The sequence below is a fragment of the Martes martes genome (genome assembly GCF_963455335.1).
Source record: "Martes martes genome assembly, chromosome: 4".
Taxonomy (NCBI): domain Eukaryota; kingdom Metazoa; phylum Chordata; class Mammalia; order Carnivora; family Mustelidae; genus Martes; species Martes martes.
Window position 1 is genome coordinate 151,400,673 of NC_137891.1, and position 27,306 is coordinate 151,427,978.

The window sequence follows — 27,306 nt, forward strand, 5'->3', positions numbered from 1 at the left end:
AGAATCCTAACCTTTTATTGGTTTCTTGGGCTTTTGAGTGATAATTTAGTTCCCTGAGTAATACTTAGAGAAGCAGATAACTTTGATTATTAATTTACAATATTTATAACTCATCAAAACAACTTTTACACTTGATTTATTAAGTTAATTTTGTCTCAAAGAGCATAGCCATTTTTGTTAGTCATCAATAAACTGAAGGGGGAAAACAGCTAATTGGAAAGTGGAAGAATTTCTTCCAGGCCTGGAAGGTGCTTTCAAAGCCAAACTGTTATATGTCAATATAAAGTCAATATAAATGTAACTAGTAGAACGTTTAGAACCTTGGTATTATATAACATATGTTATTTTTTACTTGATGTTCTCTTCTGTTCAGGATTTTATACATGTAGTTGTTGTCTGCTTAGGTTCCTCTTGCTGTTATAGTTTCTCTAGCATTCCTTGTTTTTGATGATTTTGACAGTTTTCAAGAGTACTTGTCAGGTTGTCTTTCAGTTAGGATTTGTCTGATGTTTTTCCCATGATTAGACTGGGGTGATGGTTTTTTGAGAGGAAAACCACAGAGATAGATAAACATTTTCTTTACTTGACAGCATTGTTGATTCTGACCTTGATCACCTGGGTGGGATAAAGTTTGCTTTTCCACTGTAAAGTTACTCCATCCCTCCCATTTATATACTGTACTATTTGGAAGGAAGTCGTTATGTGCATCCTAAACTTTGGGAGTGAGAAGTTACACTCCATCTTTGTGAAGACTGAGTATCTACAAAAATTATTTGGAATTCTACATGGGAAGTTTGCCTCTTATTTGCATGTGTGCGTGTGTGTGTGTGTGTGTGTGTGTATCAGTCAGAACTCATGGATATTTATTTTATACTTTGGGTTATAATCCAGTAACAATTTATTTAGTTGCTTGAATGTCCCAGTTTTGACTATGGTCTTTCAGTGAATGACTGCATCCTTCTTACATATCCTTATTGTTGTGTGTGTGTTTTGTATTTGAACACTTACATGCTCTCTGGCACTGCAGCAGGGTATTCCAGGCTAATCTTCTATATTGCCTGCCTCAATCCTAGAATCAGACATTACTCCAAGGACCCCTGGTTCATTTTATGGGGGAAAAGTTTTAGAAACTAAGATGTGGGTGCAGTGTTCTTGACTTTGACCTGCTTCCCCCAAAACATATCATAATTTCATGGATTCATGATGCTTTCTTTGTACATTGTTTCTCCCCACCTTTTTTCTGCCTGGAAACTCACCTTTCATCTTTCAAAAGCCTATTCAAGGACTACTTTCTCTGGAAAGTAGATTCTGAGTCATTTACTCTCTTTTGAAAATTCTTTTATGCATTTTGCATATTGTTACAGTCTATTTTATTTATTTAAGATTTTATTTGACGGAAAGAGACACAGTGAGAGAGGGAACAGAAGCAGGGGGAGTGGGAGAGGGAGAAGCAGGCTTCCTGCCGAGCAGGGAGCCTGATGCAGGGCTTGATTCCAGGACCCTGGGATCATGACCTGAGCCGAAGGCAGCAGCTTAACCGACTGAGCCACCTAGGCGTCCTTGTTAGTTTTTTGAAAGTTTTTATTTAAATTTCAGTTAACATACAATGCAGTATTAATTTCAGGTGTACGATAGAGTGATTCAGCACTTCCATACAACATCTGGTGCCCATCAAAATAAGTGCACTCCTTGATCCCCATCACCTATTTAACCCATCCCCCCCCAACGACGTCCCTTCTGGTAACCATCAATTCTCTACAGTTAAGAGTCTGTTTCTTGGTTTGCATCTTTCTTTTTTTTTCCCCTTTGCTCATTTGTTTCTTAAATTCCACATGTGGGTGAAATCATATGGTAATTGTCTATCTCTAACTTATTTTGTTTAGCGTAATGCTCTCTAGCTCCATCCATGTCATTGCAAATGGCAAGATTTCATTCTTTTTGATGGCAGAGTAATATTCCATTATATATAACATATATTTTATATATATATATATAGAGAGAGAGAGAGAATGTGTATACACACACACACACACACACCCCACATCTTCTTTACCCATTTATCAGTCAGTGGACACTTGGGCTGTTTCCAGTTTAGCTTTTGTTGTAACCACTGGTGTGCTTGTATCCCTTTGAATTAGTATTTTTGTATTCTTTGGGTGAATACCTAGTGTGATTGTTGGGTCATATATCCTCTTATAGTTTTGTTTGTTTACATGTGTATTTGCCTTGCTAGACAGTGAACTTTTTCATGATGGTGGTTGGGGCGTTCTCATTTTTTAAAAAAACCTACAAAGAAACAAAAAAAAAAACCTATTTGTTTTTGAGAGGAAAAGAAGTAGTGGTGGTGATAATTAAAGGGGGACTTGGGTGAATGGTTTTATTAAAATTAGAATCTGAAAGACAGAATACTGCTTACTGTACTTAAGTTTTTTTGCTTTTTTCCAACTGTCACTCAATGTCATTTGAAAAGGAAGACCCATTTTGTTGTCAGAATCAGAATATGGTAAAAAAAAAAACAAAGGTAATAAATAACCTCTAGGGTTTTTAAACAGAAAGGGTTTTTTTTTTTTTTTTAAGATTTTATTTATTTATTTGATAGAGCAAGAGACACAAGCAGTCAGAGCAGCAGAAGGAGAGGGAGAAGCAGGCTCTCCACTGAGCGGGGATCCTGATGCGGGGCTCGATCCCAGGACCCTGGGATCATGACCCGAGCTGAAGGCAGTCGCTTAACCAACTGAGCCACCCAGGCGCCCCCAAGAAGGGGTTTAATACAGAGAATTAGATATTAAGGAAATCTTTGGCTGGGTAGAGAAGAAAGACTTTTGCTTTCAGGAAATAATTGATTCTAGGAATAGTTCAGAACTTCTGTCTGTGATCTAAACTATTGGCAGTTCTGAAGGCAGTGATTCATAAGAGTGTACTTGGAGGCCACGGCAAACTTCATGTCTTCAGTCTGTTCAAGGTTTTATCTTTTGCTGTAGGAAGGATTTTTATTTACTTATTTATTTATTTGGGTCTTTACCTGGGATTAACTGTGAATCTGGGGGGTTTTTAATATACATGACAACTCATATGACTGCCTTTCTCTAAAGGTGTCTTATTTTTATCATTTTTTGTTTAAAGCTGTGGTTAATGCTAACCAGGGTTGGGTGCTATTGTTAAAGAATTTGAGTGGAAGATATTAACTAAATAGATATAAATGTATGTATGTGTCAGTATATATTTATGTGTGTTTGAGGAAATTCTGTTTGTTTTCAGGGAAAGCCATACATGTTGTTCACTTTGATATCTTATTAAATTTTTGCTTTTCAGTCACTTCTAATATTCCTGCTACTTGGTATTCTTGGTAAATAGTGCTTATTCAGTATTGGTTTGGTTTTCTACCTCTGTGTGGTATTTGCAACATTGATGGAAAATTAGGGAGTCTAGGTTTCACAGTTTGAATATCTCTGAAGAATCTCTACCATATTTAAATGGCATTTCCTTGTAAACTAAAGTTTTAGGTTAGGAATTCTAATTTTGTGTGACTTTGTATAAATAGCTTAGTCTTGCTCAATATTTGTCTAAATATATGCCTACTGTATTAGATTCTTATTGCTGCTGCAACAAATTGCCATAAATTCATTCAGTGACTAAAAACAACAAATTTTTTTTTCTCATAGTTCTGGATACCTGAAGTCCAAATTATGATGTCACCAGGACAATTTTCTCTGTCAGCACTTAGCTCTAATCTCTGCCTTGGTATTCATATCATCTTTTCTTCTGTGAAGGTGTTTATTGCAAAACTCCCTCTGCCTCTGTCTTTTTTTAAAAGATCTTATGTATTTATTTGACAGAGATCACAAGTAGGCAGACAGGCAGGCAGAGAGAGAGGGGAGGGGTAAGCAGGCTCCCTGCTAAGCAGAAAGCCCGATGCGGGGCTCAATGCGGGGCTCGATGTGGGGCTCGATCCTAGGACCCTGGGATCATGACCTGAGCTGAAGGCAGAGGCTTTAACCCACTGAGCCACCCAGGCGCCCCTGCCTCTGTCTTTTAAGAAACACATTTAGGGCCCACTCAGATAATCCAAGATAAACTACTCTCAAGACTCTTAATTTAATCACACCTTTAGCCATTATAAAGTAATATTCATGGGCTCTAGGCCATATTTTTTCAGCCTGCCATACCTGTAGTTAAGTCAACATTCTTTACCACAGTGCTAGAGTGTGTTTCTGGGAACTTGCATGTAGTGATGGTCTTGTGCTTGAGAGTGGGCACCCACTGCTTTGTAAACAGTACTTAAAGGCTCCAACTCTTGAAGGACTTAAAATAGCTGTCACACACTCACTTTTTGGCCGCTTTCATGGCCAAGTAGCTATCTTTTTCTCCATGGCCTTCATAACCCCAATGGCTGTTGTTTGTCTTATGTCATAACACAGCAAAGTGACTAAGGGGCAGGCACTTTGAGATGCTTTCCAGCTAGTCCCTGGACTCCAGAGCTTTGAGTTGTCTTCAGGCCTCTTGCCTGAGCTGCAGTTAGTCATCTTCTACAACTCAGCAAACTTGCAGGTGATATGGGCCATGTGACAGTACTGGTGACTAGCTGGTTATAATGTGACAGGAGTGGTTAAGAATGGTCACCTGAGAGACAAAGCTACCCACCTCTAAAGGCAGGCTGTTTCTTACTGTCTGCAGTCCCACCTGATGCCCTTCACTGAAGTGTTTTTCATGTTGAGGCCCATGTTGTAGTTGGGCAGGGCCTGAGGTGCATGCATCTATAGAGACGTGATCTCTGTGGGTAATGTTGCAGGGGGCAAAGGTGACTACCAATCTGTGCTTGACAGAGGCTGATTCCACTCAGTGCATGGGCTTGGTGATGATGCCCCCAGTCTTGTAGATGTACAACCTGCCTGCAAGGGCTTATTGGTAGGGCAGGCTTGGGGTGTGAGGAGAAAAGCTAACGGAGACCAGCACATCTAGCAGTGTCATGCTTGCCACATTCCCTTTTTTCCTGTTGGTCTTCCAGTCTTTGAACCCATGTGTCTCACTGCTGGTAGTCAGCATATTGTCCTTCTGCCAGCCTGAGATGGTCACAAAGGCCGTAACTTCAGAGTTACAATCAGTCTTGTCAACATAGGCCATCAATTCCTTGATGATCTTCTCAAAGCAATTGTATGACTAAGATAATTATAAAATTATAATTTTAATATAAAACGCATTAAGATGAGAGAAAATATAGGAGAGAGTTGTTTAATACTTAAAGTCTATTTCAATATGTTGTGTTAGGAATTTGTTTTTCTAGCTGGTTGCTAAAGAAACTTTTGACCTTTGTTTGACATTCTTTCTTTTTTTTTTTTTAAGATTTTATTTATTTATTAGAGAGCCACTACACAGTTGGCGGGGGGAGGCAGAGGGATTGGGAGAAATAGACTCCTTACTGAGCAGGGAGCCTAATGTGTGGCTCTATCCCAGGACCCTGGAATCATGATCTGAGCCGAAGGCAGACGCTTCACTGACTGAACCACCCAGGCTCCCCGACATTATTTCTTTAAAGAAAAATTAACCCTTGAATTTAGATAGAAATTCACTTTAGTCATGTTTAAAACCTCTCCATACCACTTGCCTTTTTTTTAAAGTGGCATAAATTTTTCAAAAACTTAGTGCTGTATAAAATTAGAATATTTTCCTCTTACCCAGTCACTTAATGGAGAGAGAGAGGGGAAAGCAATTGAAAAGCAGTAAGGTGAATGCATTTGTGAACTTAGAATTTAAAAAATAAAAAAAATCAGAATTTCAAAATTGGGACACCTGAGGGGCTCAGCGGTTGAGTGGGTGCCTTTGGCTAGGGTTGTGGTCCTGGGGTCCTGGGATTGGGCCCTGTCTGGTTCCTTGCTCTACAGGGAGACTGCTTCTCCCTCTCCCTCTGCTGATCCCCCTGCTTGCTCTCTCTCTCTCTCTATCAAATAAATAAATAAAATCTTAAAATAAATCAAAATTTAAAATGAAGTATATACTAATTTTATATGTGTATCATCTGAAATAGACCCTGCTGTGTCAAATCAGACCTAATGCAGTGGTATAGATATGATGGCAATATAGTACATGTACTGCAAAAATACATGAAACCAGAAAGGTGACATTACGTGTAGCCATAAGATAGTCAAATTTTTTTCTCTTCATTGATTTACTCATTTATTTAACATCTATGTGCTAGGCACCATGCTGAGTAGTTGGGGATACATTCTCATTGAAATCTGGTGGTCGTACAAACTAATATGAAGATTTGGAAGAAAAATCTGATAAACCAGGAAAAATTGAAGGTGTGAATATCTTACAGCCTATTAAGTTTATATTTAAAGATGTCTTAAACACATTAAGTTATATTTAAGATGTGTCTATACCAGAAAACACACTGGTGGTTTTTATAGTGTACTAAAGGATAGATTCAAATTGGTAAGATTTATCTAAGACTTTGTATCTGAATTTATATGTATAATGTAAAAATATAAAATATGCTGATGTAACTCTCAGATTGTTAGGGAAGGAAGAAGGAAAGCCTGTAAAATAGAGGATTAGGGACTTAAACCATCTATTAATTTTTCTTACTTAAAAAATTGATTTGAAATATATATGGCAAATAATAAAATTGTTAAATGTGGGTGGAGGGGTATACCAGGGTATGGGATGTTTTTCTTTTTATGTTCAAGAAATTTTATTATAAAAAGGAAAGAAAAATAGTGAATGATAGACTTTCAGATAGTGTGAAAGATGGAGCTAAAGACTCTCTCTATTAATGCTTAATAAAATCAATGAACAAAATAGCAGCAACAACAAAAAAATTAAACATGTTCAGACCGGAAAGCAAGAAAGCAGAGTGCCCAGATACTAGAACTCGAAGGGGAAACCACTGCCATTGGAGTGGGCAGTTGCTGAAGGCAGATGGCCTTTTGAACTTCATATGGATACTGTATTGCTGGACAGTGATCTCATGCCTGGAGTTGAAGAATAAGACTCAGGCCTGTATAAGCAAGGAGTTATAAAAGCCTGGTATCTGTCTCTAAAATAGTATCTGGTTAATTCTACCCGTAGATTCAGGGATGTGGTAAAGAAAGAGAGTATTGACTTAGGAATGTTGGTGGAAAAGGGATCATCCTCAAAAAACCGGAACTACAAGATTGTATCAAAAGGTTAAGACTCTGGATTTAAATAAGAAATAGGAATAAAATGAATAAGAAATAAGAATAAGACCAATAAGAACTGGTCTGGAACTAATGAAATGCCTAAAGTTTCAACCAAGGTAAATGCAAGAGACACTTTATAAGGACACCACCAAACCCAAAGCATGAAAATAAATACTGCTGAAGATGAACTTAATGTCAGCAATTACATGCCACAGAGAAGCCACACAGTCAGCAGATAGCAAAACTGAAGAACTAACAGCTTAAGAATTGATAACAATCTCAAAGAGACTTTGAAATAGATATTTAAAATATGTAAAGCAACAGAGAATAGAATTCATAAGATAGAAAGAGTGTAGTTGACAGTTATAGAATGGATTTTAAAAAGAAACTGTGGGCGCCTGACTGGCTTAGTTGTTAGACCATGCAACTCTTGATCTAAGGGTTGTAAGTTCCAGCCCCACATTGCATGTGGAGCCTACTTAAAATAAAAAAGAAATAGAATAGTTAAATAGAAAAAATAAAGAGAATCTGAAAGCCCTGAAAGGAAAAAAGAAAAAAAAAAACTGAATAGATGAGTAAAGTGGAAAACTACATAGTTAAAAAAAGTGAAATAGGAGGTAGATTCGAGAAAATCATCACAATAAAATATAGAGAGCGTTTAAACGATGACATAGAGGCTGGAATGAGATGCAGCTACATGGTAAGTAAGAGATACGATAAGGGAGAATAGATTATGTGGGAGAGATAATATCCAAGTAAATAAAAGTGGAGGATGTTCCAGAAATATAAAAGTACCCTTAAACAGTCAAACACTGTGCCAGAATAGCAAAATCAAAATAACTGCTAAATTCTTTATAAAGTTTGGAGACTAGCCCTTTATCTGGTAAGTCATTTGAAATGTATTCTCCCACTCTCTAGGTGGCCTTTTAGTTTTGTTGGCTGTTTCCTTTGCTGTGCAAAAGCTTTTTATTGTGATTAAGTCCCAGTAGTTCATTTTTGCTTTTGTTTCCTTTGCCTTTGGAGACCTGTCTAGCAAGACCGAGCTGTTGCTATGGCCGAGGTCAAAGAGGTTGCTGCCTGTGTTCTGTAGAATTTTGATGGTTTCCTGTCTCACATTTAGGTCTTTCATCAATTTTGAGTTTTTTGGTGTATGTATGTATGTATGGTGTAAGAAAGTGGTCCAGTTCCATTCTTCTGCATATGGATGTCCAATTTTCCAACAACACCATTTATTGAAGAGATTGTTTTTTCCATTGGATATTATTTCCTACTTTGTTGAAGATAAGTTGACCATAGAGTTGAGAGTCCATTTCTGGGTTCTCTGTTCTGTTCCACTGATCTATGTTATCTGTTTTTGTGACAGTACCATAAGTTCTTGATGATTACAGCTTTGTAATACAGCTTGGGGTCTGGAATTGTGGTATCTCCAGCTTTGGTTTTCTTTTTCAGCATTCCTTTGGCTATTTGGGGGTTTTTCTGGTTCCATACAAATTTTAGGATTATTTGTTTCAGCTCTGTGAAAAATGCTGCTTGTATTTTGATAGGGATTGCATTGAATGTATAGATTGCTTTGGGTGGTATAGAGATTTTAACAGTATTTGTTCTTCCAACCATGAACATGGAATGTTTTTCCATTTCTTTGTGTCTTCCTCAATTTCTTTTGCAAGTGTTATGTAGTTTTCAGAGTACAAGCTCAACACCCAAAAAACCAAAAAAATCCAATCAAGAAATGGGCAGAAGACATGAACAGACGTTTTCCAAAGAAGACATTTAAATGGCCAACAGACATGTCAAGAAATGCTCAGCATTACTCGGCATCAGGGAAATACAAATCAGAACCACAGTGAGATACTACTTCATGTCTGTCAGAATGGCCAAAATGAACAGCTCAGGAATTAACAGATGTTGGTGGGGATGCAGAGAAAGGGGGACCCTCTTACACTGTTGGTGGGAATGAAAACTGGTGTAGCCATGCTGGAAAACAGTATGCAGGTGCGTCAAAAAGTTAAAAATAGAACTATCCTATCATCACTTTTATTCAACATTTTACTGGAAGTTCTATCCAGTGTAATAAGTAAAAGAAAGGAAGTAAAAGAATTCAGTTTGTGAATTGAAAATAAGAAGAAACAAGTATTATTATGGTTATATTGACATGGTTTTGTGCAGTTAAAATCATAAGGAATCTACAGAAAAGCTACTGAAAGTAAATCAGTATATAATTTCAAAAATTTAAAAAATAATTTTAAAAGAAGAATACCACTTATAGTAGCATTTAAAAATCACTTAGAGATAGGGGCGCCTGGGTGGCTCAGTGGGTTAAGCCTCTGCCTTCGGCTCAGGTCACGATCTCAGGGTCCTGGGATCGAGCCCCACATCAGGCTCTCTGCTCAGCAGGGAGCCTGCTTCCCCCTCTCTCTCTGCCTCTCTGCCTAGTTGTGGTCTCTGTCTGTCAAATAAATAAATAAAATCTTTAAAAAAAATTAAAAAAATCACTTAGAGATAAATTAAAACACATATGGGATAAATTTTACTAGAAAAATAAAATTTAAATTATGTGGACAGATTTTTATTCATCAGAAGTCTCAGTATTGTTAAGATACCAGTTCTCCCCAGTGGATTATAGAGTCACTGCAATCCCAGTAAAAATCTTAGCTGGCTTTTTTTTTTTTTAAAGATTTTATTTATTTATTTATTTATTTATTTATTTATTTGACAAGCAGAGATCACAAGTAGGCAGAGAGAGAGGAAGGAAAGCAGGCTTCCCGCCGAGCAGAGAGCCTGATGTGGGGCTCGATCCCAGGACCCTGAGATCATGACCTGAGCCAAAGGCAGAGGCTTAACCCACTGAGCCACCCAGACAACCCCTTAGCTGGCTTTTTGGATAGAAATTGACAAACTGATCCTAAATTTATATGGAGAAGAAAAGACCTATGATAGCTAAAATTTTTTAGAAAAGCAGCAGATACTTATCTCTTTTCAAGATTTACTATAAATACAGTATCCTTACTGGCAGGAGATTAGAGGTATAGATGAATAGAACACAGTAGAGTCCATAAATGGATTCCCAGGTGTAACTAATTGGTGATAGTTGCCAAAGTATTCAGTAGGGAAAGGGCTTTTCTTCTTTTTCAAAAAATTGTGGCCAGTTTTACATAACATAAAATTTACCATTGAAAATTGGATCCCTCATGTACTGAATGGGAAGGTAAAATGATTCATGCTGTGGACAACAGTTTGGTGACTCCTGAAAAAGTTAAGCATAGTTACCATATGACCCAGCATTTCTACTCCTTAATATATATATATATCCAAGAAAATTAAAAAATTCTATCCAAACAAAAACATGTACATAAATGTTCATAGCATTGTTTATTCTTAATAGTCAAAATATAGAGAAACCCAACTGTCCCATCAATGGATAAATGGATAAAAAATGTACTAAAGACATACATAAAAGGAATGAAGTATTGATACATGCTATAATATGGATGACCTCAAAAACATGCTAAGTGGAAAAACCCAGACACAAAAGGTCACACATTGTATGATTCCATGGATATGAAACCTCCAGAAGTGGTAAATCTAGAAATAGGAAGCAAATTGGTTATTGCAAGGAAATGGGAGGAAGAAAGAATGGGGAATGACTGTTAACAGGCATGAAGTTTTCTTTCAGAGTAATGAAAATGTTTTGGAACTTGATAAAGGTGGTGGTTGTACGACCCTAAACATAGTAAATTGCTACTGAATTGTACACTTTAATTTTATGTTACATGAATTTCACTTCAATTTTGAAAGATGTATTTCTTCATGGTAGGGAGTTCACTTGTAGTATAAAATAATATCCCTTGTTTTAAAAAAACGGTATTATCTAGGAAAGCAAGGGTAGAACCAGATATATGTTCAAGGAAAGGTGTAGGCAAGAAATGGGAAATGAAGAGACCAGTAGGGATATATACGAAAAAATAGGAGCCAAAAAGTTAATGTACTTTCTGATTGTTAATGACTAATTCTGAATGAGGGACACTTAACAGCAGTCTCTAGTTGGTGGTGCCTGAAGAAATATTCTGGGTCTTTCTCACTTTAGGAAGTTTCCTGGGGGGAAAAAACTGAACCAGAAAAATCCAGCATATGCAATAATAAATAATGAAAAAGGGAAGGGCACTGCGTCAGTATCCACTTGTCTCCTCACTCTAACTGTTCTTTACCTATTGAATTGTTTTGGCACCTTTTTCAAAAATCATTTGGCTGTAGATGTATGGGTTTATTTCTGGACTCTCATTTCTGTTATATTGGTCCATACGTCTATCTTGTATCAGCATCACACTGGATACTGTGGCTTTGAAATCAGAATTGCGAGTCTTTTGACTTTGATTTTTTTTCCTTTCCCCTCAAGATTGTTTTCATTTTTTTTTTTTTAAAGATTTTATTTATTTATTTGACAGACAGAGATCACAAGTAGTCAGAGAGGCAGGCAGAGAGAGAGGAAGAAGCAGGCTCCCTGCTGAGCAGAGAGCCCCCCCCCTGCGGCTGAGCTCCATCCTAGGACCCTGGGATCATGACCTGAGCTGAAGGCAGAAGCTTTAACCCACTGAGCCACCCAGGTGCTGCAAGACTGTTTTCTCTCTTCTGGCCCCTTGCATTTCTCTTTGGATTTGAGGATCAGCTTTTTCATTTTACAAAAAAGGCTGTGGGAATTTTTATAAGGATTGCATTGAATATGTACATTTCTTTGGGTAGTATTATCCTCTTAATGGTACTGAGTCTCCCAAGTCATGAACACTGGATGTCTTTTCGCTTATTTAGGTATTTTAAAATTTCGCTGAGCAGTGTTTTATAGTTTTCAGTATATACGTCTTTTACTTCCTTGGTTAAATTTATTTCTATATATTTTATTCATTTAGACTGTATCATAAATGGAATTATTTTCTTAATATCCTTTCCAGATTATTCATTGCTAGTGTATGGGTATACAACTAAATTTTGTGTGTTGATCTTTTATCCTGCAGTTTTGCTGAATTTATTAGCTGTAACAGTTGTGTGCTTGCGTGTGTGTGTGTGTGTGTAGTCCTTAGGACTTCCTGTGGAAGTAGTAGTAGTATTTAGTAGTAGTAGTAGTAGTAGTATGTAGTCCTTAGGACTTCCAGATCATCATATCTGGGAATAGAGGTAGTTCTACTTCTTCTGTTCTGATTTTGATATGTTTTATTATTTTTTTTCTTGTCTAATTGTTCTGGCTAGAATTTCCAATATGATGTTGCATAGAAGTGGCAAGGGTAGGTTTTCTTACCTTGTTCTTGATCTTAGGGTAAAGGTTTTTAGTCTTTCATCATTGAGTATGCTGTTAGTTGTAGGTTCTTCATAAATATCTTTTATGTCAAAGAAGTTCCCTTTTATTCATAATTTACGTGTTCTTATCATGAAAGTTTGGATTTTTCAAATACTTTTTCTGCATTGTTTGAACTGATTTTGTTTTGTCTTTCTTTCAGTCTTTATATGGGTGTAATGATTCTTCTGTGTTGAACCACTTTTGCAGTCCTGGAGTAGATCTCCTTTAATATATTCTGGCTTGCTAGTATTTTGTTGAGGATTTTTGCATCTGTATCCACAATGGATATTGGTCTGTAGTTTTCATTTTTTGTGCTCTCTTTGTCTGACTTTGTTACTGGGATGCTTCTGACCTCATAGAATGACTTAGGAGGTTTTCCTCCATTAGTCTTTTGGGGAAGATTTATAGGATTAGTGTTAATTCTTCTTTAAATGGTGGAATTCAGCAGTGAAGCCATCTGGTCCTTGGCTTTTCTTTACTGGGATGCTTTTGATTACTGATATAATGTTTCTTATAAGTCAGTTTGGATTTTCTGTTTCTTCCTGAGTCAGTTTTGGTAGATAGTATGTTTCTAGGAAATTCTTTCATTTCATATAGGTTATTTAATTTGTTGACATACAGTTATTCATAGTGTTATTTTCATTTTTATTTCTGTGAGGTCAGTAGTCATATTCCTACTTTAACTTCTGGTTTTTGTAATTTGAGTCTTCTCTCTTTTTTTCTTATTGAGTCTAGCTAAAGGTTTGTCAGTTTTGTTAATCTTTTTGAAGAACTGATCTTTGTTTTTGTTGATATTCTCTTTTTTTTCTATTCTTTGTCTTATTAGTCTCTAATTTTTATTATTTTCTTCCTTTTGCTGGCTTTGAGTTTAGGGTTTTTTTTTCTGTTTTTTAAGGTATAAAGTTAGATTATTGATTTTGTCTTTTTTGATATAAGGTTTTATTTGAGAGAGAGAGATTGTGTGTGTGTGTGTGTGTGTGTGCGCGCACGCGCAAGTCGGGGGAGGAACAGAGGGAGGGAGATAAGCAGACTATGCACTGAGTACAGAGCCACATACTGGGCTCGATCCCATGACCCTGAGATCCCATGACCTGAGCTGAAACCAAGAGTTGGATGCTCCACTGACTGAGCCACCCAGGTGCCCCCTAAATCTTTTTTTTTTTTTTTAAGATTTTATTTATTTATTTGACAGAGAGAGATCACAAGTAGGCAGAGAGGTAGGCAGAGAGAGAGGGGGAAGCAGGCTCCCTGCTGAGCAGAGAGCCCCATGTGGGGTTTGCTCCCAGGACCCTGAGATCATGACCTGAGCTGAAGGCAGAGGCTTAACCCACTGAGCCACCCAGGTGCCCCACCCCTAAATCTTTTTTTAAGCAGATAATTTACAGGTGTAAATTCCTTTGTGGTCATAAGATATTTTGTATGATTTCAGTCTTTTAAAATTCATTGAAATTGTTTTCATATGTTTCATCTTAGAAAATGTTCCATTAACACTTAAGAAAAATAGTATTTATGTTGTTTTTGGGTGGAGCATTCTACAAATATTGTATCTAGTCAGTTTATACTATTTTTCAAGTTCTATCTTTCCTTACTGATATATTTTTTTAAAAGACTATTTATTTGAGACAGAGAGCGAGGGGAGAGGGTCAGAGGGAGAAGCAGACTCCCTGCAGAGCAGGGAGCCCAATCCGGGACTCCATCCTTGGACTTCAGGATCATGACCTGAGCTGAAGGCAGTTGCTTAACCAACTGAGTCACCCAGGCGCCCTCCTTACTGATGTTCTCTTGAGTTCTGTCCTGTATTGAAGGTAGAATGTTGGTATCCTGTTACTGTTACTGTAGAACTGTTACTATAGAACTATTTCTCCTTTCAATCTGTCAATTTTTTCTTCATTTACTTTGGAGGCTCTGTTATTAGGTATGTATATATTTCTTATTTTTATAAGATAAATTGTTTCTTTTATCAGTGTATAATGTCCTTTTTATTCTCTTATAAAATTTTTGGATTTAAAGTCTACTTTATCTGATATTAGGATAGTCATCCAACCTTTCTTTTGGTTACTAATTGCACATATATTTTTTCCATTCTTCACTTTTCACATCTGTGTCTTTGGATCTGAAGTGAGTCTTTTGTAGACAGCATGTAGTTGGATCATGTCTTTTTATCCATTCTGCTAATCTCTGCCTTCTTATTGGAGAGTTTAATCCATTTACACCTAAAGTAATTACTGATAAGGATGCCTTTAGTTCGGATATTTTGCTCTTTGTTTTTGGCATGTCATTCTTTTTCCCTCAATTTTCTCATTTATTTATTTATTTATTTCCCTCAATTTTCTCATTTATTTATCTCATTATTATTTACTGTCTCCTTTTTGTTTAGTTGACTTTTTTGTATTGTACTGTTTTGATTCCTTTCTCGTTTCTATTTCTGTAAGTTATTTTCTTAGTGGTTACTCTAGGGATTATAGCCTCTCCAATTTATAACGATCTATTTTGAATTAATACCAGCTCAGGAGTGCCTGGGTGGCTCAGCCGTTAAGCATCTGCCTTTGGCTCAGGTCATGATCCTAGGGTCTTGGGATTGATTGGGCTCCCTGCTCAGCAGGAACCCTGCTTCTCCCTCTCCCATTTCCTCTGCTTGTGTTCCCTCTCTCACTGTGTCTCTATCAAATAAATAAATAAATAAATAAATAAAATCTTAAAAAAAATAAAAATCCCTTAGCCTCTGTAGTGTATAAAATCTGTTCCTGTATAGCTCCATTTCTCCGTCTTTATACTGTTATCAAATCTTGCATCTTTATACATTCTGTGCTCATTAATGTCAATTTATAATTTTATTTTATGCATTTGTTTGTGAAATCATGTAAAAAAAAGAAGTTATAAACCAAAAATACAATAATACTGGCTTTTTAAAAAAAAAATTTATTTATTTATTTGACAGAGCTCACAAGTAGGCGGAGAGGCAGGCAGAGAGAGAGGGAGGAAGCAGACTCCCCGCTGAGCAGAGAGCCTGATGCGGGGCTTGATCCCAGGATGCTGAGATCATGACCTGAGCCAAAGGCAGAGAGGCTTAACCCACTGAGCCACCCAGGAGCCCCAATAATACTGGCTTTTGTATTTATCTATGTAATTACTTTTACCAGTGTTATTTATTTCTTTTTAGGGTTTCTAGTTACTGTCTCGGGTCCTTTTGTTTCCCCTGGTGGACTTCCTTACCATTTCTTTCTTTCCTTTTTTTTTTTTTTTTAAAGATTTTATTTATTTATTTGACAGAGAGAGAGATCACAAGTAGGCAGAGAGGCAGGCAGAGAGAGAGGGGGAAGCAGACTCCCTGCTGAGCAGAGAGCCCGATGCGGGGCTCGATCCCAGGATCCCGAGACCATGACCTGAGCCGAAGGCAGAGGCTTTAACCCACTGAGCCACCCAGGCACCCCTTCCTTACCATTTCTTGTAGCATAGGTCTAATAGTGACAACCTCCTTTAACTTTGTTCATCTAGGAATGTCTTAATTTTCCCTTTAGATGTAAAGGATCAGTTTTTTGCTTTTGGTTATTATTTGTTTTTGTGTGTGCGTGTGTGTTTTTTAAAATTTTGAATTTTTAAAATTTATTTTTATTTTTTAAGTTTTATTTTATTTAAATTCAGTTAATTAACATATAGTGTATTATTTAGTTCCAGACATAGAGTTCAGTGTTTCATCAGTTGCATATAACACCCAGTGCTCATTACATCACATGTCCTCCTTAATAGTCATAACCCAGTTACTTTATCCCCCCTCTTTTTTTGGTACTTTAAATATATATCATGCCACTGCCTTTTGGCATTTATAATTTTGATGAGAAATTAATGGTTAATTTTATTGGGGAATCTCTCGTGCATGAAGTACTTATTTCTTTCTACTTTCATGGTTCTTTTGGCTTTTGATCTCTCAATTGTAATTGTTTTGGTATGGATGTCTTTGCATTTATTCTTTCAGAACTCTTTTGAATGTTTTAAATGTGTAGTTTCTTGTTTTTTACCAAATGTAGTTAAGTTTTTAGCCATTATTTCTTCAAATATTCTTTCTGCTTCTTTATTTCTTCTCATTCGGGAACTCCCTATTATGACTATATTGGTGCGTTTGGTGGGGTCTTACATATCTCTTCAGCTTTGTTCATTTTTCTTTGTGCTTCTCAGACTCGATAATTGCATTTAATCTACCCTCAAGTTCTCTGATCCTTCTTCTGTCTTCTCATAGTTGCTATTGAAACCCTGTGGTTAAATTTTCATTTCAGTTATTGTACTTTACAGCCCCAGAATTTTTTTTCTTTGATTCCTTTTGAACTAATTTGTATCTCTTTACCAGTAGTCTCTATTTGTTGCTCATTGTCTTGTTGGTTCCCATTAGCTCTTTGTCCATGGATTCTTTGAACTCTGAGAATATTTAAGATGATGATTAAAAGTCTTTGCCCAGTAAGTCTGATGTCTTTTCTTCCTCGTAGATAGTTTCTGTCAGTTTCTCCTTTGAATGGGTCATACTTTCTTATTTCTTAGCATACATTACAATTTCCTTTTTGAAAAATGATTATTTTAAATATTATAATGTGTCACTCTGGAAATCAGATTCTTCCTCCTCCACCTATGGTTTGTTTTTTGTTGATTTCTGTGGGTTGTTTTCTGTAGCTTTCTATGGGTTGTTTTCTGTTTGTTTACTGACTTTTCTAAACTATTTTTATAATTTTTTTTGGTGATGAGCTGTCTCTGTCTTAAGTCTGCTTTGGCTACCATGACAGCATACCGTAGAAAAGATTTATATTCTCATAGTTCGAAGGGTGAAAGTGAGATCCTGTTGCCAGCATGATTGGTTTCTGGTGAGAACTTTCTTCCTGACTTGCAGATGGCCACCTTCTCCCTTAGTTCTCACATGGCAGGGAGAAAGAGAGAGAGAAAGAGACAGAGAGGCAGAGAGACACAGAGAAAGAAAACACCCACTGGTGTCTTTTCTTATAAGCCGCACTAATCCCATTATAAGGGGGCACTAATCCCATTATGAGGGCCCCACCTTCATGACCTCATTTAAACCTGATTATCTCCCAAAGGCCCCCCCCCCATCTCTAAGTACCATCACAATGGGGATTAGGGATTCAGCATATGAATTTTGGTGTGTATATGGGTGTGGGGCACAGATATTCTGTACATAATAGTCTCTGAAATCTTTCCTTCTTTAGCTGTGGTCTGCTAGTAGTAGGAGAGAGATTTCCTTGAATATCTTAAGTGAAAAAAGAAAAGAGAAAAGAGAAAAAAAAGAAGAAAGAAAATCCTTTCTTAGTCTTTGCACACTGGCTTTGTGTTGGAGCACTCTAACAATTAGGCTGTTTACAAGTGTGTCTTTACTTCCTGTTTCTGCAGAGCCTAGCCATGAGCGAGTAGTTTTCTCAGGTCTTTTCTGACTAGGTTTCTTGCCTTGCACATATGTATGGCTTTCTAAATTCCCAGTGTTTTTTAATGTCCTAATTTCCCAAAGAAACCTTTGCCATTTTTCTTTCAGGTTTTTGGCATATCTTGTTGTTTTCTTTAACTGGAATATTTTTTCTCAGGTGGCAATGAGTTTTTCATTTGCCTTAAAAATTTTTCTGAAGAATGCCCTCTGCATAGCTGCTCTTCTGTACTAAGAGATTTTCAAGTTGTTAAAATAAAGGAGAGAGCCTTAAGTCAGTCCTGCAGGTAGCCCTGCACAGGTCACAGCAGACAAACACAAATTCTTTGAGAACAGAGTCTGCTCTGCTCCATCTAGAACCAGCGACCAAGGTTCAGCTGTTGAAATGTGGGCTAGTATATTCAAGGCTGCCACAGAGCCAGGAGTGGGGAAAGGGAAATAAAAACGTCACAAAGCTTTCACCTGTTTTGAAGTACCTTTTTCATGTATCAGCATTTGTTTGGTTGATGTAAACTTTTGACTAATTTCCAGAGTTTTGAGAAATTTGATTCTGACACCATTTTTAGGTGTTTTTATGGAGGGGATAGCCTCTTGGAACTACCTCCTGCATGTTTTTCTGAGGGAAAAAAGGATGATGTCATTGAGGAAGTATATTTTGCTAGTGCTTTCTGATATTTGTTGCTGTTAGGCTCACAGTTACCCCCTATAGTTTTTCTCTCCTGTTCCCCCTGTGCAACTTCTGCCCTATCTTAAGTCTTCTTAGCTGCTTTTATTAGTATTTTAGAACCTTTCGTTATCCCTGTTTTTTTCATTCAGCTTAAAATAAAGATTGCATTTTTTTATGTCTTGTTTGCTTTGTTGCATTTTTATGGTATCAAGGAATCAAATTTTGTCCTGCCTTGCTCCCCAAATGTCCCTCTTGGTGCTTGTAATCAACCCTTATTCCTACCCTAAGCCTCTGGTAATAATATGTTTTCTGTTTTTATAATTTTGTCTTTTCTAAAATGTCATGTAGATGGAATTACGCAGTATGTATCCTTTTGAGGTTGGCTTTTACTTAGCATAATGCAATTGAGGATTTCTCCACATTGTTTTGAGTTGTCAATAATTTGTTCATTTTTGTTGCTGAATAGTTTTCTGTTGTATGAATGTATAGTTGAAGGACATTTGGGCAGTCTTCTGTTTTCACTGACTATGAATAAAGCTGTTGTAAACTTTCATTTTATAATTTCTTGTGAATGTAAGTTGATTTCTTTAGGATAAGTAAACACCTTGGAAGTGGGATTACTGTGTCATAACTTTCTTAGAAATTGCTAACCTGTTTTGTAAAGTGGCCATATAATTTTGAGATACATTTGTACATCACACATATGTCAGTGTAGAGAGTTCTGTTTTTTCTGCATCCTTACCATCACTTGATATTGTGAGTGTTTTGGATTTTTAGCACTCTAATGTACAGAAGTGGAATCTCTCTGTGTTTGTTTTACATTTACCTATTGACTAATGCTGTTGAGCATTTTTTTGTGTATATTTGTGTATCTTCTTTGGGGAAGTTTCTGTTGAAATCTTTTGCTATTTATTATTTATTTTAATTGAGTTTTGAGAATTCTTATATTATAGTTATTAGTCCTTTGTTAGATGTTTTGTAGTATTTTCTCCCAGTCTGTGGCTTGCCTTTTCATTCTCTTAACAGTGTCTTTCAAAGAGCAGTAGTTCTTACTTTTAAAGAAGTCCATTTTATCAATTTTTTGGGTTTTGCTTTTGCTGTTGTATCTAAAACTCATGAAGATTCCGTCCTATGTTTTCAGTATTAAAAGTAGAATGAAAGTCATAAATGTAATTAAAAAGTTTTTAGTAACCATGTTAAAAAAATTAAAGAGAAGCAGGTGAAATTAATTTAAACATTTTTTAAAAAAAATTTTATTTATTTTTATTTATTTGACAGAGACACAGTGAGAGAGGGAACACAAGCAGGGGGAGTGAGAGAGGGAGAAGTAGGCTTCCTGCTAAGCAGGGAGCCCAATGTAGGGCTCAATCCCAGGACCCTGGTATCATGACCTGAGCCAAAGGTTGACACTTAACGACTGAGTCACCCAGGTGCCCCTAAACATTATGTTTTAATTAGGCCAACATTTTCAAAGTGGTCTTCTCAATACACATTGAATAGAAAATTATTATTTTTATTATATTTAAAGATTTTATTTTTAAGGAATCTCTATATCCAGTGTGGGCTCGAACTTAACCCGGAAATCAAGAGCTGCATGCTCTACCGGTTGAGCCAGCTAGATGCCACAAAAAATTAATAATAAGTATTTACATTTTTATTTTTGTACTGAATTCTGTCCTCATGTGTATTTAACATAGCACATCTTAAGTCACTTGAGGCACATTTCAGGGTCTCATTAGCCATGTATGTCTAGTGGTCACCATAAGCAGATGGCACAGATCTGCAAGTCTTAAGAGTTTTAGGTTTTACTTTAAATCTGTTATTTAAGTTAAATTTTGTATAAGGTATATAAGGTATGGATTGCAGTTCTTTTTTTTACATGGTTGTCTGTGAGAAACTTTTTTTTTTTGAAGTAGGCTCCAGGGGCGCCTGGGTGGCTCAGTGGGTTAAAGCCTCTGCCTTGGCTCAGGTCATGAACCCAGGGTCCTGGGATTGAACCCTGCATTGGGCTCTCTGCTCAGCAGGGAGCCTGCTTCTCCTCCTTCTCTCTCTGCCTTCCCTGCCTGCTTGTGATCTCTCTCTGTCCAATAAATAACTAAAATCTTAAAAAAAAATAAAGTAGGCTCCATGCCCAGTGTGGAGCCACGTTGAAACTTTTTATAGGGGTGCCTGGGTGGCTCAGTTGGTTGTGTCTGCTTTTGGCTTAGGTAATGATCCCAGGGTTGTGGAACAAGTCCCTGCTGAGCAGGGAGCCTGCTTCTTCCTCTCCCTCTGCCTGCTGCTCTGCCTACTTGTGCTCTTTCTCTGTCAAATAAATAAATAAAATCTTTAAAAAAAAAAAAAGAAACTTTTTAGTAAAAGTTGTTCTGGGTAATTAGAAATCTCCAGCTCATTCTGGGCTCCAAAGTTCAACATTTAGACATACTTTCTTTTAGTGCTTTAATTTATTGTCTTTTATTTCAGTGTAATGTAAATTTATTTTATAATTAACAGTTTTGAAACCATATTTGTAAAATGCTCAGAAGTGTTAGGTATTTAGTGGCTTTATTCATATACCTTTTTAAAAGTGAAATAGCACATTTATGCTTTTTATTTTTTTAAGATTAACCTCTTCATTCCCAAACTTGTATCTAAAATTCTCACTTTGCTTCCAGGCATGTACTGGCATTGAAAACATTGATGAAGCTATTACATTGCTTGAACAAAATAATTGGGACTTAGTGGTAAGTATTTTTCTCTTTTTTCTTTTTTCCAGCTTTATTGAGATATAACTGATATATAACATTGTTTAAATTTAAGGTGTGTAGTGATGATTTGATACACATACATATTTTGAAATGATCACCACAATAAGGTGAGTTAACACATTCATCACCTTACATGGTTACTTTTTTTGTGTGTGGTTGGAACTTTTAAGATTTACTTTTTTAGCTATTTTCAAGTATACAGTGTAGTACTGTTAACTATAGTTACCTTGCTATACATTACATCGCCAGAACTTACTCCTTTTATACTTTGAAGTTTGTATTCTTTGATCACTTTCACTCACTGTCCCCCATCCCTAGCAATCAACAATCTAATCTGTTTCTATGAATTCCATTTTTCTTTTAGATTCCACATGTAACTGAGATCATACAATATTTGTTTTTCTCTCTCTGAGTTATTTCAAGAAATTTTTTCTCTTTTTTGGACCAGTAATCAAGTTTTACTAATTCTTCAATGTCTTTAATGTTCTTTATAGGTGATTTAGCATATCATAGCCCATTTATAACTCTAATCTAAATGAATAAACTCTGAATGTCTTTAATATGAAGTTTGTGTTTAGTTTAGTATTAAATTACTAAATTATTATGAGTTCTTAGATAATTTGAATAATTCTTAAAGTTGTTCTCTTATATTACTATGAATTAAGGTTCCTCTTCTCTTGTAATATTTTGGTGTAGATGCTTGGTAGGAGAGAAAATGCAGAGTTGTCTAAATGTCAGAATAATTCTATTTGATGTTTTCCCTTCACTTTCTGGGGCTCTCACTGATGATCATTCCTTTCTAAAGCTACTAACTCACATTTTGTTGTGTGTTTTTAAAAAAATTTTTTTTTAAAATGATCTTCGGAGAGTTTATTATAGAGGTGGTTTAGTTTTTTGAGTGGGGGGAGGCACTAACTCAAATCCTGGCACAACACTACACATTCACAGAATTGTAATTACAATTGCAAGGCAAACTAAACATGAATTTTTTTTAACAGTACAGGAACAGTACTGGTTGTTTTGGGATGACACAGGTGTCCCTGAGTACCTTTGAAGTCCTAAAAAAGTCTAAATTACAATTTTGAAGAAGTGTTATTTTCAAAGGTCAAAGCTTGAAATGTGTGCTTATAGAACTGAAATTAGATATGTAGATATAATCAACTATCAATTGTCTGCATGTCTTGTGTAGATTTACTGCTGTTAACTTTTTTACTTAAAATATCAAAGGCCTCTATTTTCTGCTTGTACAGTTAACATTTTCTAACGTATTATGCAAGGGTATTTTCTCTTAATTGCGTGATTAAAATTTTTTTTATACAAATGAGGTAATTCTAGTCCTATTATTTTATAATCTGCACTTTTCAATTAACAGCCTGTCATGAATGTCTAAGTAAATGTGGCTAACTGCTCATTCTTTATAATGTTCATTTAATGTTTGCATGGTATGGTGAGGGGTGGTTGTAACATAATAATTTTACCAATCAGTTCTGTGATGTTAGACACTTAGGATTTTTGCAGTATTTTGCTATTATACACACTACTGTAGAGAATATTCTTGGACATTCTTCCTTGCATACTTAACCTATTAATTTTCCTAAAAGATAATAAATTCTATTCATAGGTGTATTTCTGTGTCAAATTGTGTGTGTGTGTGTGTTTGGTATTTATAGTTAAATTGCCTTCCAGGTTAGTTTCACTAATTTAAATCTTTATCAAATATACACATTTTTGAGATTGCCTATTTCATTAAGCCAGAGCTTCCTTATTTTTCATATAGGGCATGTTCAGGCACTTGTCAAAATTTATAAATATTTGTATGACCTGACTCCAAATCCATGCTTTTACCATACTAAAATCTTTTTAAAAAATATTTTTAGGGGCGCCTGGGTGGCTCGGTGGGTTAAAGCCGCTGCCTTCGGCTCGGGTCATGATCCCAGCGTCCTGGGATCGAGCCCCGCATCAGGCTCTCTGCTCAGTAGGGAGCCTGCTTCCTCCCTTCTCTCTCTGCCTGCCTCTCTGCCTACTTGTGATCTGTCTGTCAAATAAATAAATAAAATCTTTAAAAAATATATTTTTATATTCTTTTTAAAGAAGTTTTTGCGTTAATCACTTGCTGCTCATAATAACAAGTTCACTCCGTAATCCCCCACATATTTCACCCATCTCCCCTGCCCACCTGCCCTCTGAGGTGACCATTAGTTTCTTCTCTATAGTTAAGAGTCTGTTTCTTGATTTATATGTGTTTCTCCTTTTTTCCCCCCTTTGCTCCTTTGTTTTGTTTAAGTCACACATATGAGAGAAATCATATGGTATTTGTCTTTTTCTTACTGATTTGTTTCACTTAGCATTATACTCTGTAGCTCCGCTAGTTGTAAATAGCAAGATTTCATTCTTTTTTATGGCCAAATAATATTCCATTGTATGTATATACCACATCTTCTTTATCCATTTGTTGATCAGTGGGCATTTGGGCCACTTCCGTAATTTGGCTATTTTAAATAATTCTGCTATAAACCTTGGGGTGTATGTATGCCTTTGAATTAGGGTTTTTGTAATTGTTGGGTAAATACTCAGTAGTGCCATTGGTGGATTATAGGGTAGTTCTATTTTTAACTTTTTAAGGAACCTCATACTGTTCTTCAGAGTAGCAAAAATAAACAGTTGGGACTGCATCAATATAAAAAGCTTCTGCACAGTGAAGGAAATAGTCAGCAGAACTAAAAAGCAGCCTGTGGGCTGGGAGAAGATATTTGCAAATGACATATCTGATAAAGGGTTAGTGTCCAAAATCATAAAGAAATTTTCAAACTTAACACCCAAAAACCAAATAATCCAGTTAAGAAATGAGAAGACATGAGGAGGCACTTTTTCAAAAAAGATATCCAGATGTCTAATAGATAAGAAAAGATGCTCAACATCACTCATTGTCAGGGAAATAGAAATCAAAACCACAATGAGATACCACCTCATACTTGTCAGAATGACTAAAATGAACAACACAAGAAATAACAGGTGTTGGTGAGGATGCAGAGAAAGGGGAACCCTCTTGCACTGTTGGTGAGAATGTGAACTGGTACAGCCACTCTGGAATACAGTATGGAGGTTTCCTCAGAAGGTGAAAATAGAAGTACCCTATGATGCAGCAGTTGCACTGCTAGGTATTTACCCAAAGGATACCAACATACAGATTCAAAGAGGTATATGCACCCCAGGCGTTATAGCAGCATTATCAACAATAGCCAAACAGTGGAGAAAGCCCAGATGTCCATCGACAGACGAATGGATAAAAAAGAGTTCACACACACACACACACACACACACCCATACACACATAATGGAATATTACTCTACCATCAAAAAATTGAAATCTTGTCATTTGCAACAATGTGGTTGGAGGTAGAGTGTATTATCCTAAGTGAAATAAGTCCGAGAAAGACAAACACCATATGATCTCACTCATATGTAGAATTTAAGAAAGGAAACAGATGAACATATGGAAAGGAGAAAAAGAAAAAAAAAAGAGGGAGAAACAAACCATAAGGGATTCTTAATGATAGAGAACAAACTGAGGGTTGATGGAGAGAGGTGGGTAGTGGATGGCTAGATGGGTGATGGATATTAAGGAAGGCACTTGTGATAAGCACTGGGTGTTGTATGTAAGTGATGAATCATTGAATTATACTCCTGAAACCAATATTGCACTGTATGTTAACTAAAATTTAAATAAAATAATCCTAAAAACAAATGTTAATGTTCTCATGGCAATGAATTAAATAAATAAATGTATGTATGTATGTTTGGTAGAATTTGCCTGTGAAGTTATTTGGTCCTGGACTTTTGTTTTTTGGGAGTTTTATGATTATTGATTCAATTTCATTGCTGGTAATTGGTCTGTTCAAAATTTTATTTCTTCCTGTTTTGATTTTGGTAGGTTATGTAGGTTATATGTTTTAAGAATTTATCCATTTCTTCTTGGTTGTCCAGTTTCTTAGTATGTAGTATATCATAATATTCTCTTACAGTTGTTTGTATTTCTCAGGTGTTTGTTGTTATTTTCTTTCATTTGTGATTTTATTTATTTGGGTTCTTCTTCTTTTTTCTTTAAATGTCTGGGTAGAGGTTTATCCGTTTCATTGATTTGCCCCCCCCCCCCCCAAGAAACAGCTCTTGGTTTCATTGATCTGTTCTTTATTTTTAAAGATTTTACTTATTTATTTTTCAGACGAGATCATAGGCAGAGAGGCAGGCGGGGGGGGGGGGGAAGCAGGCTTCTCGCTGAGCGGAGAGCCCGATGCGGGCCTCGATCCCAGGACCCTGAGACCACTACCTGAGCTGAAGGCAGAGTCTTTTTTTTTTTTTTTTTGAAGGCAGAGTCTTAACCCACTGAGCCACTCAGGTGCCCCTCATTGATCTGTTCTGTTGATTTTTTTAGTTTCTACTTCATCTAATTCTGCTTTGACCTTCATTATTTGTTTACGTCTGCTGGTTTTAGGTTTTCTTTGTTGGTCTTTTCCTAGCTTCTTTAGGTGTAGGGTTAGGTTGGTTATTTGATATTTTTTTCTTGCTTCTTGAGGTAGGCCTATATTGCTGTAAACTTCCCTCTTAGAAGCACTTTTGCTGCACCCCAGATGTTTTGTCATTGTGTTTTATTTTCCCATGTTTCTTTTTTTTTTTAAAGTGTAGAGCTCATTTTATTTTGTTTATTTACTTATTTGACAGACAGATCACAAGTAGGCAGAGAGGCAGGCAGAGAGAGAGGAGGAAGCAGGCTCCCCACTGAACAGAGAGCCCGATGTGGGGCTCGATCCCAGGACGCTGGGATCATGACTGGAGCCAAAGGCAGAGGCTCAAACCACTGAGCCACCCAGGCGCCCTCCCATGTTTCCATGTACTTTTTAATTTCTTTTATTCCCTGGTTGACCCATTCATTATTTAGTAGCATGTTATTCAACCTCCATGTATTTGTGGTCCTTCGAGATTTTTTTCTTGTGGTTGACTTCTAGTTTCATAGTGTTGTGGTCAGAAAAGATGCATGGTATGACCTAAATCTTTTAAAATTTGTTGGGGCTTGTTTTATGGCCTAATAGGTGATCTGTTCTGGAGAATGTTCCATGTGCACTTGAAAAGAATGTGTATTCTGCTATTTTAGGATTGAATGTTCTGAATATAACTGTTAAATCCCCCCTGGTCCACTCTGTCATTTAAAGCTGTTGTTTCTTTGTTGATTTTCTGTTTAGAGTGATGTAAGTGGGTGGTTAAAATCCCCTACTGTTACTGTATTACTGTTGATTAGTTCCTTTATGTTTGTTATTAACTATCTTATGTATTTGGGTACACCCATGTTGGGTGCATAAATATTTATAATTGTTATATCTTCTTGTTGAATTGTTCTCTCTATTATTATATAGTGTCCTTCTTTGTCCCTTGTTATAGTCTTCATTTTAAAGTCTGTTTTGTCTGATAAAAGTATTGCTACTCTGGCTTTCTTTTGACATCCTTTCACATGATAAATGTTTCTCTGTCCTCTCCCTTTAAATCTGCAGCTGTCTTTTGGTCTTAAATGAGTCTCTTGTAGGCAACCTATAGATGGGTCTTTTTTTAAAAACCATTCTGTCTTCCTGTGTCTTTTGATTGGAGTGTTTAGTCAGCTTATTCAAAGTAATTAGTGATAGAAATGTATTTTTTAAAGATATTATTTATTTGACAGACAGAGATCACAAAAAGGCAGAGAAGCAGGCAGAGAGAGGAGGAAGCAGGCTCCCTGCTGAGCAGAGAGCCTGATGCGGGACTCGATCCCAGGACCCTGGGATCATGACCTGAGCTGAAGGCAGAGGCTTTAACCCACTGAGCCACCTAGGTGCCCCGTTAGAAATGTATTTATTGCCTTTTTATTACTGGTATTGTGCTTGTCTGAAGACTTTCTCTGATCCTTGCTTATCTTCCTTTCTTTCATAGTTTACTTACTTCATTTAGTGGTACATTTGGATTTCTTT

At 36.5% G+C, this 27,306-nt stretch overlaps 1 protein-coding gene across 2 annotated transcripts in view; it reads left to right on the top strand.

Annotated features, from left to right (window-relative positions):
* The window catches only part of FAF1 (Fas associated factor 1), a 464,195-nt gene that overhangs the window by 41,669 nt on the left and 395,220 nt on the right, over positions 1–27,306 (top strand). The window contains exon 2 of one of the 2 annotated variants that reach the window (XM_080801413.1): positions 21,221–21,289. The exons of the other annotated variant lie outside the window; for it this stretch is intronic. Within the exon in view, the coding sequence (XP_080657539.1) occupies positions 21,221–21,289 (69 nt within the window). The remainder of the gene's footprint in view (positions 1–21,220; positions 21,290–27,306) is intronic. 2 annotated transcript variants of the gene reach the window in all.